Source organism: Python bivittatus, unplaced genomic scaffold (genome assembly GCF_059951505.1).
Source record: "Python bivittatus isolate LINGU-HERP-01145 unplaced genomic scaffold, Pbiv_v1 ctg000970_np1212, whole genome shotgun sequence".
Lineage (NCBI taxonomy): Eukaryota > Metazoa > Chordata > Lepidosauria > Squamata > Pythonidae > Python > Python bivittatus.
In genome coordinates this window covers 3,389,517-3,404,012 of record NW_028277121.1, presented here as the reverse complement: position 1 = coordinate 3,404,012, position 14,496 = coordinate 3,389,517, and the positions used below count along the sequence as shown (strand labels likewise).

Below are 14,496 nucleotides of genomic sequence, written 5' to 3'. Positions count from 1 at the left end.
TTGTCAACGTACCAAACAGTTGCTGCACTTATCTCATGCGATACTAGGAGAGTAAGTTGTTGCAATCCGGACTTCAGTAACACATGGAACAAGAACTGCCAGATGTACACGCTGGATTTAGAAGAGGCAGTGACATCTGAGATCACCTTGCTAACAACTGATGGATAATGGAAAAGGTAAGGGAATTCTAGGAAGATGTTTATTATTGCTAGATCACAGTAAATTCTGGATAGCTCTTCATAAGGGGAGTGTATGAGGCTACTTCATCTGCGTACTGAAGAATATGTACGATCACTAGGAATCAATAGTTAAAATGGAATATGGAGCAATTGATTACTTAAAATTGAGAAAGAAGCGTGCCCAGGTTGTAGACAGCACCATTATTTATTATTTATATGTGGAATTAGTATGGGAAATGCTGTGTGAGAAGAAATAGAAATTGGAATTAATACAATACAAATACAAATAATGACCAAGTATAAAATATACACAAGGAATTTGTCTTCGGTGATGAACAGCAAGATCAACGGTGCGTTTGGATAGCAACAAAAAAATTAATAAACAGTAACAATAACACTGCCCAATAAAATAACTTTTCCAAAGAAGAAGCCACTGTCCAGTACATATCAAATCATACAGTGTTTAACAGAGCAATGGCACAAGGGAAAAAACGATTCCGATGTCTAGATGTTTTAACATATGGAGCTCTGTAGCGCCGTCCTGAAGGAAGAAGTTGGAACAGATTATATCCAGGATGAGAAGAGTCTGCAGATATCCTCTCTGCCCTCCTTTTGACCCTCACAGTATACAGTTCTTCTATAGAAGGCAGACGGGTTGCAATTATCCTTTCTGCAGACTTAACTATCCATTGAAGTCTGAATCTGTCCTGTTTGGTTGCAGAATCAAACCAGACATTATAGAGGAGCAGATAACAGACTCAATGATTCCCCTGTAAAACTGTACCAAGAGCTCCTGGGATAATTTAAACTTCCTAAGTTGCCGCAGAAAAAACATCCTTTGCTGTGCCTTTTTAATGATGGCTGTGATGTTAAACGTCCATTTCAGGTCTTGGGAAAGTATAGAACCCAGGAACTTGAAGGACTCTACCACTGATACTGGGCTGTTGAGTATGGTAAGGGGAGGAGTATTAGAAGGATTCTTCCTAAAGTCCACAATCATCTCCACAGTTTTAAGTGTGTTCAGTTTCAAGTTATTACAACCACACCACAAGACCAGCTGTTGAACCTTCCGTCTATATGCTGACTCATTTCCATTTCGAATTAGACCAATGACAGTTGTATCATCCACATATTTCAAGATTTTAACAGAAGAGTCTTTTGAAATGCAGTCATTGGTATAAAGGGAGAAAAGCAATGGGGAGAGCTCACATCCCTGAGGGGTACCAGTACTGATTAACCAGGTACCGGATGTCATTTTGCCTAACCTCACGTGTTGTTTCCTACCTGTTAGAAAACTGATTATCCACCTACAGGTATGGTCAGGCACAGTAAGCTGGATCAGTTTGTTGTAAAGAATTTCTGGCACAATAGTATTAAATGCTGAGCTGAAGTCCACAAAAAGAACTCGTGCGTAAGACCCCGGAAATTCAAGGTGTTGCAGAATATAGTGCGAGGCCATATTAACAGCATCCTCCACTGACCTGTTTCCACGGTAAGCAAACTGCAGTGGGTCTAACAGGGGATCCGTGACGGCTTTCAAGTGAGCCAACACTAACCTCTCAAAGGTCTTCATGACCACAGATGTCAGTGCAACTGGTCTGTAGTCATTCAGCTCACTAATGGGGGATTTCTTAGGAACTGGGATGATTGGAGAGGTCTTAAAACAAGAAGGGACATAACCCGTCTCCAGCGATTTATTAAAAATATGCGTGAAAACGGGGGGCAGTTGTTCTGCACAAACTTTCAGACACGAGGTGGTCACACCGTCTGGACCTGGAGCTTTTCCGATCTTTTGCTTTTGAAACAGACCTCGCACTTCTTTCTCTAGGACCATCAGAGGTAAGGGACCCAGGGGATTGGGGACAGGTGTAGAGAAATTTAATGCTGATGGTGTATCTGAGATACAATTGGCAGCAGCAGATAACGGTTGTTCATTCTCAAACCTGCAATAAAACCTGTTGAGATCGTCTGCCAGTTGATGACTCTCTTCAATCAGGAGTGGTGGGTTGTTGTAGCCGATGATGTTCTTCAGGCTTTTCCACACAGTCGCAGGATCATTTGCTGAAAACTGACTTTTCAGCTTTACTGGGTAGTTTCTCTTTGCCGCCTTAATCTCCCTCGTGAGTACATTTCTAGTCCAATTATACATAATCCTGTCCCCATTCCTATGGGCCTCCTCCTTGTCATGACGCAGCTGTTTAAGTTTTGCTGTGAACCACGGCTTGTTATTATATATACATATGTTTTTGGTGGGCACACATATGCCCTCACAAAAGCTAATGTACGAAGTCACAGCATCAGTATACTCATCCAGATCTGCAGAGGCAGCTTCAAAAACATTCCAGTCTGTGCACTCCAAGCAGGCCTGTAGATTTAACTTAGCATCATCAGACCATATAAAATATTAATAATACTATTTTGATAGCTGGAAGGAAGACTTAAGGGATCTGTTGCTGAAGGTGAAAGAAGAGAGTACAAAAACTCAGTATTAAAAAAAAACAACGAATACTACGTGAATGGGCAAAGCCAATAAACTTAAAAAAGCAGAGAAGAAATTGAAGTAGTAACAGATAATCTCCCTAAGCTCAAAAATTCACAGGAATTATGATTGTAGCCAAGAAATAAAGAAACAAATGCTATCCTGGAGTCAGACTATGCAATCTAGGAAAAAAATATCAAAGCGCGGAGACGTTACACTGATAAAAAGACTCCCATCGTCAAGGCCTTGGTTCCCCAGTTGCATGAAAGCTGGACCATCAGAAAGACTGAAGAAAAATCAATGCCCTTGAATAGTGATGCTAAAGAAAGTTGTTGAGAATATGTTGGACTACAAGAACAAAGAATTCAGTATTGGATGATATGAACTCTGACGTACTCCAAAGTGAATTCAAGCAAAACCTTAAATATTTTGAAGACATAATGCGAAAGCCAGAGTCATTGGAGAAAAACCCGATGCTTGGAAAAACTGAAGAGGGCACAGAAGACAAAGTGGCTAGATATTTCCAATACTGACCCTTCTTTCTTTGAGCTGTAAGTACTGTAATTCTGAAATTTTCTGAATAGGCCAAGCAAATATGCAAGATATTTTATATACTTTTACGTAAAGGTAAGCCATGATTAAACACTAATAATTAATTGTAGATTTGGTATGTAAATGTAATGGAAGAATTATATTTATTAGAGAGGGGTGGGTTGTGAACGTCTCCAAATTAGGAGCGTGGAGGTGCCTCCCTCAAAAATAATGAGGTTTTCCCCCTTAAGATTTCAAAAGTTTGGGAACTTCTTCATCTTTACCTTTTGAGAAAGTTCTCTTATGACTGATGTTTTTAGAAGACAAGCAATTTCCTGGAAATTGAAAGTGGCTCGGCTGTATGCGGGCCAAATGTTTTATACAGACTGATGCTCATAGAGACCTGTGAGCTACAGGAAGCACGTTGGACTTTCTCTGCTTTTGTACACATTGTGTGTGTGGTGTCTGTGTGTGCGTGTGAAGGAAAAGGGAGCAGGATATGCCCATTTCCTCCCTTTGCCATTTTCATCTTATCACAGGAGTTTTGCCACGGTGTCAAGAATGCTAGAACAGGGAATTACTGTTTTTAAAGAAAATGTGTGGCTTAGATCAAGATAATGGATTTCTGTGTTACTGGCATTACTACTGATCTGTCCGTGACTACTGTGATTACTGTATACAGATTTAAACAAGAACATCACAATCTGTGCATTTTATGTTTTGTTTTCCTCTGATCTCATATTCGCTGAAGAGTACTTTTATCTGTTACTCCATAACAAACAGCCTTTACAGCGGTCCAAAACACTTCTTTGTTTCAGCGCAGAGCACAGAACCCTAGATGATAACACAGGATTGTTATATACAACTCCTAGCAGTCTTTGGATGAAGAGTAATGCATACGTAACTTGTTACCATTCATTTATTTTTCTAACATGTCCTATCGTTTCAGAGCTGTGGCAAAATGTATGTGACTTTTGTTCTAACCTTCACAACAATATTGCAAGTCAGGTTAGACTAAAATGCTGTGTAATGTGGAAGTGAGCACTGTGAATGAATGGAGACTTGGTATTCAATTCTCCTCTAGGTCAGATGACACTGATTAGTTAATACTGCACGGCGCTGAATTTCTGCTTTGTGGAAGAACAAACTGCCAGCATTTAGGCTGGTCACAGGTATAATAATAAAAAAAAAAATTAAAAAGAAAATAACTGTTTTAGAATGGGCAAATGATTTCCGATTAATCTGTAGGACATCACGATGCTGAACGTTTCAGAGGTGTGTTTTGTCATGTATGATTGCAGTCTGAGGAGGGGGAACATTAGAATGTTTGAGAGCCGCTAAAGACGACGGTAGGAATTGGATCTGGTTTCTATTCCATCTAAAATAATTATAATGGGCGATCAGAGAAAGAATCATAAAAATAATTATGACTGTGGAAAGACTTCCAAGTGAAGAAATTAAAAAGAAAGTGGAAAGGGCTGAAAACGTAAAAATTGGATTAAACTCCCCCCCCTTCTCATTGGTATACATATATTTTCATAGACTCATAAAATGCTGCACTGTGATTTAAACAGATGCATATTTTATTCTGCCACTCGTGAGAGTGGGAAGGGGAAAATCCCCCATGACCCAACTGCTGGGTGGAGACCGCACGATTTGCTTGAGCCAAGTTTATCTGAACAGCACTGGGGACAGATCACAAGACTGTGCCCGCTTGAGGAGGGTGACTGTATAATAGACGCTCACCAGTAATGATGTCAAATGCCAATCATCTTATTTTTGATAACGTAGGTTAGATTTTTTGCCAATAGCGAGAATACCCAGTTAATAAAATGGAGGTTGGCACGAGTCAGTGTTTGTGGTCAGTTACTTCCTAGTTTCCAACAAGTGCTGATTTAAGATGGCTCATGAGCCAGCATCTGCCAATAATTAAGCAAGCTATTAAGGAGGCTTACTTGAGTTCAGAGGCCTTGTTAGTCTGGAGGTGTTGGTTCAGGATTTGTTTTACTCCTTCAGGTGGGAGAGCACAACTCTGTACTGTTGTGGAAAATATAGAATGGTTCTGAACTAGAGCAGAAGCAAAATATATGGAACTACCCATTTGAGGATTCTAGATAATAAACTCTATATGCGCCTCTCCAAATCTGTGATGACACTGGGAGGAAGCTCCAGATCATAGTCTGGATGTAGTCTGTTAAGCTGCCATATCTGGCCTTCTGGACATCCAGGTCTCTGAATCAAGTCAAATCCAGTCTCCCTGTCCACAGAGAAAGGGACGGAGTGATAATTCCATGCCTCTTTTCGCGTAAAGGACTGCATTCCTTGTATCACTAAAACCTGGTTTGGAGAGGGCAATAATGTTGCTTCCTTGGAACCTGGGTTTGGAGTCTTAAGCCAGTGGTGGTAAGCTTTAAGAACAGGTAGTTGGCTATGAGTGCCTGTATGTGAGGCTGGGCTGCAAGAACAGACAAGGGATCCTGCTGTGTGCCAGCCATATTGCTGCGTGGCAGAGTCGTGCTTCGAGTGGCATTACCATCTGGCCTGGGCATCCTGTGCAGGGAGGCTGAGGATTCTCCCTAGTGGGAGAGTTTGGAGTCAGGCGGAGGCAAATGTCTTCATTCAGAGGTTTGTGATGTCCTCCCTGCTGATATTTGTGAGAACATAGTTGTTCCAACCTGTTTTTAATTGGTAAGATCATTGTCAGCTGGAGGCGGCCAAGAATAATGTCTAATGATGCATTATTGGTTATGTTGTTATTTTACTGAGTACTGCAAAATGCCTTCAGTCTTTAGGGAGTGCAGCGCTATAAAATATATAAATAAATACAGATGAGGAAAATCAGTCATTTCTTCATGCAGTTGTTTCTTTCCTTCTTCAGCTTGGAGAACTGGAGTGGTTTGAAGACGCTGGGAGAATGTTTGCTTTGACAAGGAGAAAGGGCTGCTTTTCTCTTTGCAGATGGAGACTGAAAGAACTGCTTTTTTGGTTTTTTTTTAGCATCAGGAAAGACTGTCTTGAGGACAAGGTTTAGTGGAATGGAATAATGGCTGATTCCATCTGGTCTTAGGGTGTGTTTCTGCATCTACCTATATGTGTGTATGGAATTGGTCTGGCCTTGAGCTGGGTTAGGTTTTTCATTTCTGATCTAAAGCATAGAGTTTGTTCTGTCCTGTTTCAAACAATTATGCATCATTTCAAGAAATCTTAGGACTGAGTTACTGAATTATTGAATCATATGTATATACTGAATAATTCAGTTACTGAATAATTGAATCAAATATATAGCTAGTCCTTGGGTTATATCCATTTGTTCAGCGACCCTCCAAAATTACAATGGCACTGAATGAGGGGGACTTATAACCGGTCCTCAGAGTTTTGGCCTTTGCAGCAGCCCCACGGTCATATGATTGTGATCCAGGTACTTGGCACATCGCAGAGAGCCGCGGTCAAGTGATTGCGATTTCTGACATTCCCTGCTGGCTTCCCACAAGCAAAGTCAACAGGGAAGCCGGCAGGAAGTTGGAAGTCGCGGTCTTGGGAGGTCCTTACTTAATGAGCCACGTGGTCCTCACTTAACGAAGGCAACTGGGACTGCTGGAAGTGCTGTAACTAAGTGATGCGGTCATGTGACATCACACTTTGTGACCGCATCGCTAAGTGACGATTCCGATCCCAATTGCCATCATAAACCAAGGACTATCTGTATCATAGCATACATGCATGTGTTTGTGTATGTTATTATATATATTTTTTACCATATGTCTTCCAGTTGTGGTGGGGCTTGCTATGTGTATGTGTGTATTTGTGGGTATGTAAGTTATTTATCTGTTTCCCAATCTCTTTTTCTTTCTTCTTTCTCCCCATCTCTTCATTCCTCTTAACCTTCTCAGGACTCTTTGTGAGCAATCCAAGGAACGTTGTGAGTCTGTTCTTGGAATTGTGGGTTTACAGTGGCCAGAAGATACTGATTGTGCTCAGTTCCCAGAAGAAAATTCAGACAACCAAACCTGTCTGGTGCCTGATGACAATGTAGAAGGTTATTTATATTTCTCAACTTTTAAACTAAATATTGAATATTTCAACTTGTAGGAGGACAATGATTACCTGGTGTTTAAACTTTTTTCTCCAGTCAGAGAAATAAAGTAAGAGAATAAAATGAAATTTGCCTAATTGGAAAATGCACTTATGGTAAATGGTAATTACAACAGAAGACAGAGTAGCTGGAGAACATAGGATTAGTGCATTCAAATAATGCTTATCCATTTGTCAAAGAGAAAAAATGGCATTGTTAATATCATTAAGTATAATAATTACCATGATAATTTAGGCGCAAGTAAGTTCCTCTCTTCACAGACTGAAAGTTTCACTAAATAAAATGAAGCTATACTAGAATGTTATGGAATATTTGTTCTTCTACAGTTGAGTTGAGTTGAGGTGAGTTGGGTTGGGTTGGGTTTGAGTGGAATTGCATGGTTTGTCTCTTTGTTTTGCGAAATGGTGCCCCAAACCTCTTACTGAAGACCAATATTCATGCCATTTATCCTTTAAGGCAACAATGCTGAGAAGTATATGGTCGAACTAGGACAGCTAACTGGGGATGTCCTCATTCATTCATTAATTCATTGCCCTGAACAGATGCAGTCTACCAATTTCTCCCAGTCCCACATACAATAAAAACCTTTAAGGAAGCGCAACTCCAGGTGCTCAAGATGGTTTTTAGAATCAGAAAAAATGCTTTAAGGGATTTTTTGTAATTCCAACTACACTATGTCTGTTGGGTTAGCTTACTCCCGTATTAAAATAAAACAGTACAACCCTTTAATTATGGAAGGTATCTGGGAAGGTTTAAAATAATTGTTTTCTTGCTCCTATTCTTACAGTAATGTAGCTTTCAACTTTAAGATACAATGTTTAATGTTTAACATGATTATAAATAGTTTATTTTTGAGATTCGCTTGTGGGTTTTTATATGTACTTATTTTTAGCTGCCCTGAGGCCATCTTTGTGCTGTGTCACAGGTTGTATATCCTGTACTTTAGATAGCTAAGCATTCCAGATCTGAGCTCTAAAAAAAAGTCCATTCTAACAACTTTGCAGCAGATGCTAGCAGAATGTCCTACTGAGCTGTTGCTCCTTCCAGTAATGTCACCATCCCTGGAGCAGTTAGTACTTTAAAAGAAAAGTACTTCTTAAATTAATAAAGTGATAAATGGTTATATCTATATACTGTGAGAGCGGCAAGATTGAAAACTCTCAGTATTCAAGTTACTGGGTGCACTTATCTCTCATTTCAGAAGTAAACTGGTTTGAAGGATGTTACCCTCTGCTTCCTTTTTCTTTGATAGCTTGCACACATCTTTGAGCCCAGAAGGAGTTTTAAATGATTGCCTTTTGTAATTTTCCTGGCAGAGTGCTCTCCCAGCCACTTCAAATGTCGTTCGGGAAGATGTATCTTGGCCTCCAGAAGATGCGATGGGCTGGCAGATTGTGAAGATGATAGTGATGAAGAGAACTGTGGTAAATGAATGAAGCAAGACTTACAACAAAGCAATTGTGGACCAGAACCATCTGTGATGATTGACTTACGCTGCAATATTTTTCCTTGCTATATTAGGGACTTCTGTTTATGAACTGAAAGTTTAGTTCAGTGTTTCTTCACCTTGGCAGCTTGAAGATGTGTGGACTTCAACTCCCAGAATTCCCCAGCCAGTCATGTCTGGTTGGGGAATTCTGGGGGTTGAAGTCCACACATCTTCAAGTTGCCAAGGTGCAGAAACACTGGTTTAAGTTGATCTGGGAAAAGAGGTTTTAAAATTCCTAGATGTCATGTCATGGAGAAAGACCACATTTTATCTTTCTGAATTTATCTTTCCCAAGACCTTAAGGTAGGGTACATGCACAGAGATTCCTAATCCTTTTCAAGCAGATTACACTGAGAGGGATATGTGTTATCCAGTGAAGTTTTGTCCCACCACACCAAAGGAAATCTTGCCCATGGTGGGGAAGGAGAGTGCCTGGAGACCAATACCATCTTACCCATTATATACCAAACTCAGATAAGAATCTGTGTCTCTACTCAATTCTAAATTTGGCCTTCAAAAGTCTTAAATGTAAGGAATATGGAAGTGAAACTATAAGAAAAGTTTGGGCTCGATCAATGTGTTTTTAAGCAAGTATATTCAGTCCAGTATATTCTTCCATTCAATGAAGAGTGAAATAAATGAAAAAAGAAATATAGTTTGAAACTCTAACAGTGCAGCTCATTGTGTTCTCTTCTGTAGTAGCTCAAATACGTTACAAGTACATTTTTGCAAGAAGTTTCAGTTTTACTATATTTCAGAAAGAGAGAGGCCCATGCCTTGCACCTCAATTAATCGGTCATTTCTCTCTGGCCACTTCCCAGAGAGAAGTTTTCAAGCATCTTCTAGCTTCATTCATCTATTGTTGTGCCACATTATTGCCACAGTGATCACACAGTTGGAGACCAGATTAAGGAAGGACAAGTATTTGCAAGTCTCCCCAAATTTTTCCTTCCAGTTTTTGTAGGGATATAGTTAGACCAGCTCCTCAATTCTCTCAAGTCTCTCAGTTTTTGACTTCTGAAGGAGCCCATAATGGAGGTTGGTGTAAAACTAGGAAGGCTGCAACCACATACAGCCTCTGCTTAAATCTTCCATGTTGCATTCCCACTTTGGGAATACAAAAGTATCTGACGCTCACATTGTCTCTCCACTTTCTGATTGAAAATTTGAAGTCCTGAAGAAGCTCAGGTCTTGTTGTCATACGGTATGTTTTATATTCTACCCCAATCCCTTTATTATGTAGTCTGCTTTCTAATGGTCACCAACCTTGACATTAAATCCTAACACTGACATCAATTTTCTACCGGTGGACATTACAATGAATAAATTATACTATTAAAATACCGGTGGACATTACAATTACTATCCATTTGTACCTGTTGGAGATGTAAAATCAGCAGGAGCCCTTGTTAGAGGATACGTTGCTAAACATAACCAGAGGGCTGAAAGAATACCGGATAACGAAGTAGCAGATCGTCCCACTGGAGAAAAAGGTCCATGATATAATTGGATGCTTACCCAGCTGTCAGCGAATGCCAATAGATGTTCATTGTATTTGAAGTAAAAGCTAGATTTAGGAAGAAACGTGTGAGGAGAGGAAAGCCTCATTTTTATGTCAAAGGCAGGGAAGCGCTGGAGGGAGAGAAAGGTAGGGCGTTCCCTTGTCTGTTGAACACAGGGGCACTTTTAATTAATAACGGGCGAGGCAGAAACAGACGCAGACGCCATGTACGATTCGTCGTCCTATTTGTGAGTCACCTAGAGTCCCTGATAGCGAGATGGGCAGCATATAAATTTGATTTATAAATATAAATAAAACAAACAAATACGAAGGCCCTTCCCTTCATCTCTCTCTCACCATTGGCCCTGATGCTCAGGTGTGGAAACGCACGATGGTATCTCCAACAATATTGACTTCTTGGGAAAAGGACATAATACAACACGTTCTTTGGAGTACCCTCCCCTTATGCTATTCTGTGGATTTACTTGAAGGAATTACTAATGGATTATATTGTTACTTTTCATGGAGAAGTTACCGTGTTCTTCAGCCTAGGTTTATTTACCGTAATTGATTCCACCTGGAACCAAACATTTGTGAAATTCAGACTTTTTGACGTTCTACAGATCACACAGAAGTGAAAGCCTTTCTTCATATTGCTTGTTTAAAATGTGGATTTTTTAAAAAGTTACAGATGAATCTAGTTTTAAGTTTTTAACTTCTGTACAACAAGTTTATAGCACAATGAACCCAAAGGGCATGGTATATATCATTAAAATGCTTTTTTAAAAACTTACAAGTGGTCTGCTTAAGAACTCAGGTCGTTCTTTCATCTCAATGCTGAAGTGAGCTTGCTTTAAGAGAAAAGCAGAAACTCTTCCAAAAGATAAATATTTCATAGATGTGCCCTGAGCCTTAATTTCTTTCATATGATGAAGTAAGAATTTAATGTCAAGAGACTGACATAGTTATGCAAGAATTCATACCAAATTTATAATAAGAGCAGTCTGACTGGCTAAAAACAATTGGAGGAGACAGGCTGTGTTTACTGAACGGATCTGTCTTAGGATATCACTGCCAATTGACACTTCTCCATTTTACTGCATGCCTTGTTACCGTCTTATCTATTGCCTCAAGTTTTTCAATCATCTACACTTCCTTTTCCTTTTTAACATCCTCATTTTTAAAGTGTTCGTTAGCATAGAATCAGATCCTATTCATTTTAGTGGGAAACACTTTAAAAATGAGAATGTTAAAAAGAAATAGAAAGTATAGATTATTTAAAAATAGAGCTTTCCTATTAAAATAATTGAAAGTGTTTGTTAGACTATGCCCAGAGTTCACCCAAAAAATCCATGGTAATGATTTTGGGGGAAGGGGGGAAAATGACATAAAAATTATTTTGGTTGTCAGTATTTGAAATGTGAATGGATTATATGTTATAGATAGGGGTTTAATTTTAAGGTTTCAGACAATATATTTAGCATCTATTATAGGTTGGATCTGAATTTAGTCACATTTACTTTCAACCTTACTGATTTCATTGGATTTGTTCTAAGTATAATTTAAGTCTGGATCTAACCCGTTATCAACATTCAGCTGGGGCAAATTGATGATTTTTAAAAGATATTATAAATACTATAAATAAATAAATAAATAAATAAATAAATAAATTTGTCTAAAGCAGCCCTATCTTGTAGTTTCAAGATGGTTCCTCAAGGCATTAAAGAAGTGGTAATGTCACTTCACCTGAAAAAAGCTGCTTAATTGACCAGCCCAACAAAATGGGTTGTGGTCTACCGACAAAGTTGGAGGATAAATGGTTGAATCAGAGAGACTTGACTAACATAAGGAGGAGCTAGAATGCACCCCTGTCTTCTTTCTGGAAAGGGGTTGCTTGAAACAGCTGGTTCTAGAATTTTCAGACAGATGTGATGGAATGGGCAACAACATCTGCCCATCTGTGGAGGATTGCTCCAATTTCCTCCATTTCCCATCTCTGGATATCAAATCAAAAGCACATTTTGAGTCAAAAAATGTCGAGCAAAGTTCCACCTATGTGTGTGTATTCCTGCATTTCAATTCCAGTAGCTCTTCTTCTTACCTGCCATGACAACGAATGATTGGTCACGTTAATTTCTGATCTCCAGGTTGCAAAGAAAGAGGGCTTTGGGAATGCCCATCAGACAAACTGTGTATTCAACATGCCATGATATGTGATGGTTTTCCAGACTGCCTTGACAATGTGGATGAAACAAACTGCTGTAAGTAGCTCAAAATGTAATGCCTGCATTGCATTCTTCGGAGGGAGCCAAGGACACAACATGTCCTTTCTTAGCAACATGATTTTAATTTTACGCCATTTCCCCTTTGATACTAGACAGTCCTCTGCCTTTGACTTTTTAAATTTCTATCTTCATAATAACATTTTGTCTGGATGTCACTGTGTTTTTATTTTGCCCCTTTTCTCTCTTTTTGCTCTCTGCCTCCTCCCCTCCTTTTACCTCTGTCCTGCGATTCCCTTTCATCTAGTGCTTTTGTCTGAATATCAATTACTTTTGACAGGCTTTCTGTTCTTGTCATTCTTTGTGAACTTTGCGTACTTTGTCTATTCACTGGCCACAGAATGAATAGATCAAAATAAATTATGCCCTACCTCTTTTATAACTGGGCTAAAATATGTTCTTCAGCTTTTCCAATCTGAACTTTCTGAGCAAGGGTGAAAAGTAGAAAAGGTACGGGGATCCATGCAAGCATTTCTGTAACTGCAGAGATTTTGAATTTACATTTTTTGTGGTTTATTTTAGAAGAAAATGTTCTGAATTTCTATTTCTGTTTTATTTTGGCTTTGGTTTTTGTTTCTTCCCTTTAGTTCTATATTCCACTTCAAGTATTATTAGTTCATATATTTGCATTTATTGTGGTTTATTAAATTAATTCCATGACAAGGCCTAGAAGGCAATCTGGTTAATCATCACTCGGTTGGGGGCTGACTTTATCCATCATCGCTGTGTGTGGCTCCATAGGGGCGCTTTCCACACTGATAATAAACGGTGAATAAAGAACCGTTACTCATTAGAACTCCTGAGAGAATTTGGTTCTGTAGAGATTTCACTATACAAAGGCTTCAAGACTGATAAATTTACATAATCTGGAATATTCAGTTTTTTCATGACTATTTTTCTGAAATGTATCTTTTGTTTATGCAGTAATGAAATGGTGTATTTCCTTTCTGACTCTCTTGAATGTCGTCAGATCAAGATAAAATTGCACTAAGTAGTTAATTTGGTTTCTTCAGACGTGCAAAGGTGGCTGTTAAAGCAAAGCACTCTTCCAAACTAATTTGGAAGAAATGCTGTGGACCTTGTACGAGCGTCGAGCGTCGTAACTCTCATGGCTGTTCATTAAAGCAATCTTGCTTCTTTCCAAGCATCTGCACTGCTCACATGAGATACAAAGCTGAGTTGTTTTCAAAATACTTTGTGTGCAATCTACGATGCTTGATTGGCTGACCTGGGCTTAGAAAACCTGTTTTTCTAACCTCCTGGAAATGAAAAACCAAGATGGTTTTAATCACCAAAGGTGTATTCATTGTGTGGTTACCAGCATTATTGAATGAGTTTACAGAAATATTACAGAATTAAGAAGTTCCAGACTTTCAGAGATTTTTATTCCTGATCATGTGAAGCAACTTCAGAGTTTACCTCCAGGTAATAAAAATCAGCAGTCTTAATCTTTGATGACTGTACTCAGGCACAACTACTATTCCCAATTCAGTAAAGGACTAGTGTTTCCTAGAGGATTTAAAGCTTTACATTTCTAAAGACTGTTTTCTCCCAATTTGCATTTTTCATGGCAGCGTTTTGCAAGGAGGATGAAATTGCATGTGCAAACCATGACTGTGTACCCCGTAAATGGTGGTGTGATGGGCGAGCAGATTGTGCTGACAAATCAGATGAATGGAGCTGTGGTAGGTTCTAAGACTTGCACCATAACCGAGATGCTAATGTGAGGATTGCAGAGGAGGAACAAACCTAGGGGAAATGGATCAACCATGTTTAAAGTAAATGACTCTCTCTGACAACCAAGATGCAAGTCTGGTTGGTGGGTCACTGTTTCTTTCTGCTTTCATAAAAAGAAAGCTAACACTGGCAAACGTGACTGTAGGGTAGGTAGTCCCATAAGAACCCATTTGTGTCCTTGGCATCCTGAGATTTTGCCTCCAAA

The 14,496-nt window shown here is 39.2% G+C and overlaps 1 protein-coding gene across 4 annotated transcripts in view; it reads left to right on the top strand.

Moving 5' to 3' along the window:
* The window catches only part of CORIN (corin, serine peptidase), a 105,173-nt gene that overhangs the window by 71,786 nt on the left and 18,891 nt on the right, over positions 1-14,496 (top strand). For 3 of the 4 annotated variants that reach the window (XM_088131202.1, XM_088131201.1, XM_088131203.1), the window contains 4 exons: positions 7,080-7,225; positions 8,599-8,706; positions 12,420-12,533; positions 14,129-14,239. In XM_088131202.1, the coding sequence (XP_087987328.1) occupies positions 7,080-7,225; positions 8,599-8,706; positions 12,420-12,533; positions 14,129-14,239 (479 nt within the window). The remainder of the gene's footprint in view (positions 1-7,079; positions 7,226-8,598; positions 8,707-12,419; positions 12,534-14,128; positions 14,240-14,496) is intronic. The other variant, XM_088131204.1, reaches the window with a different exon arrangement.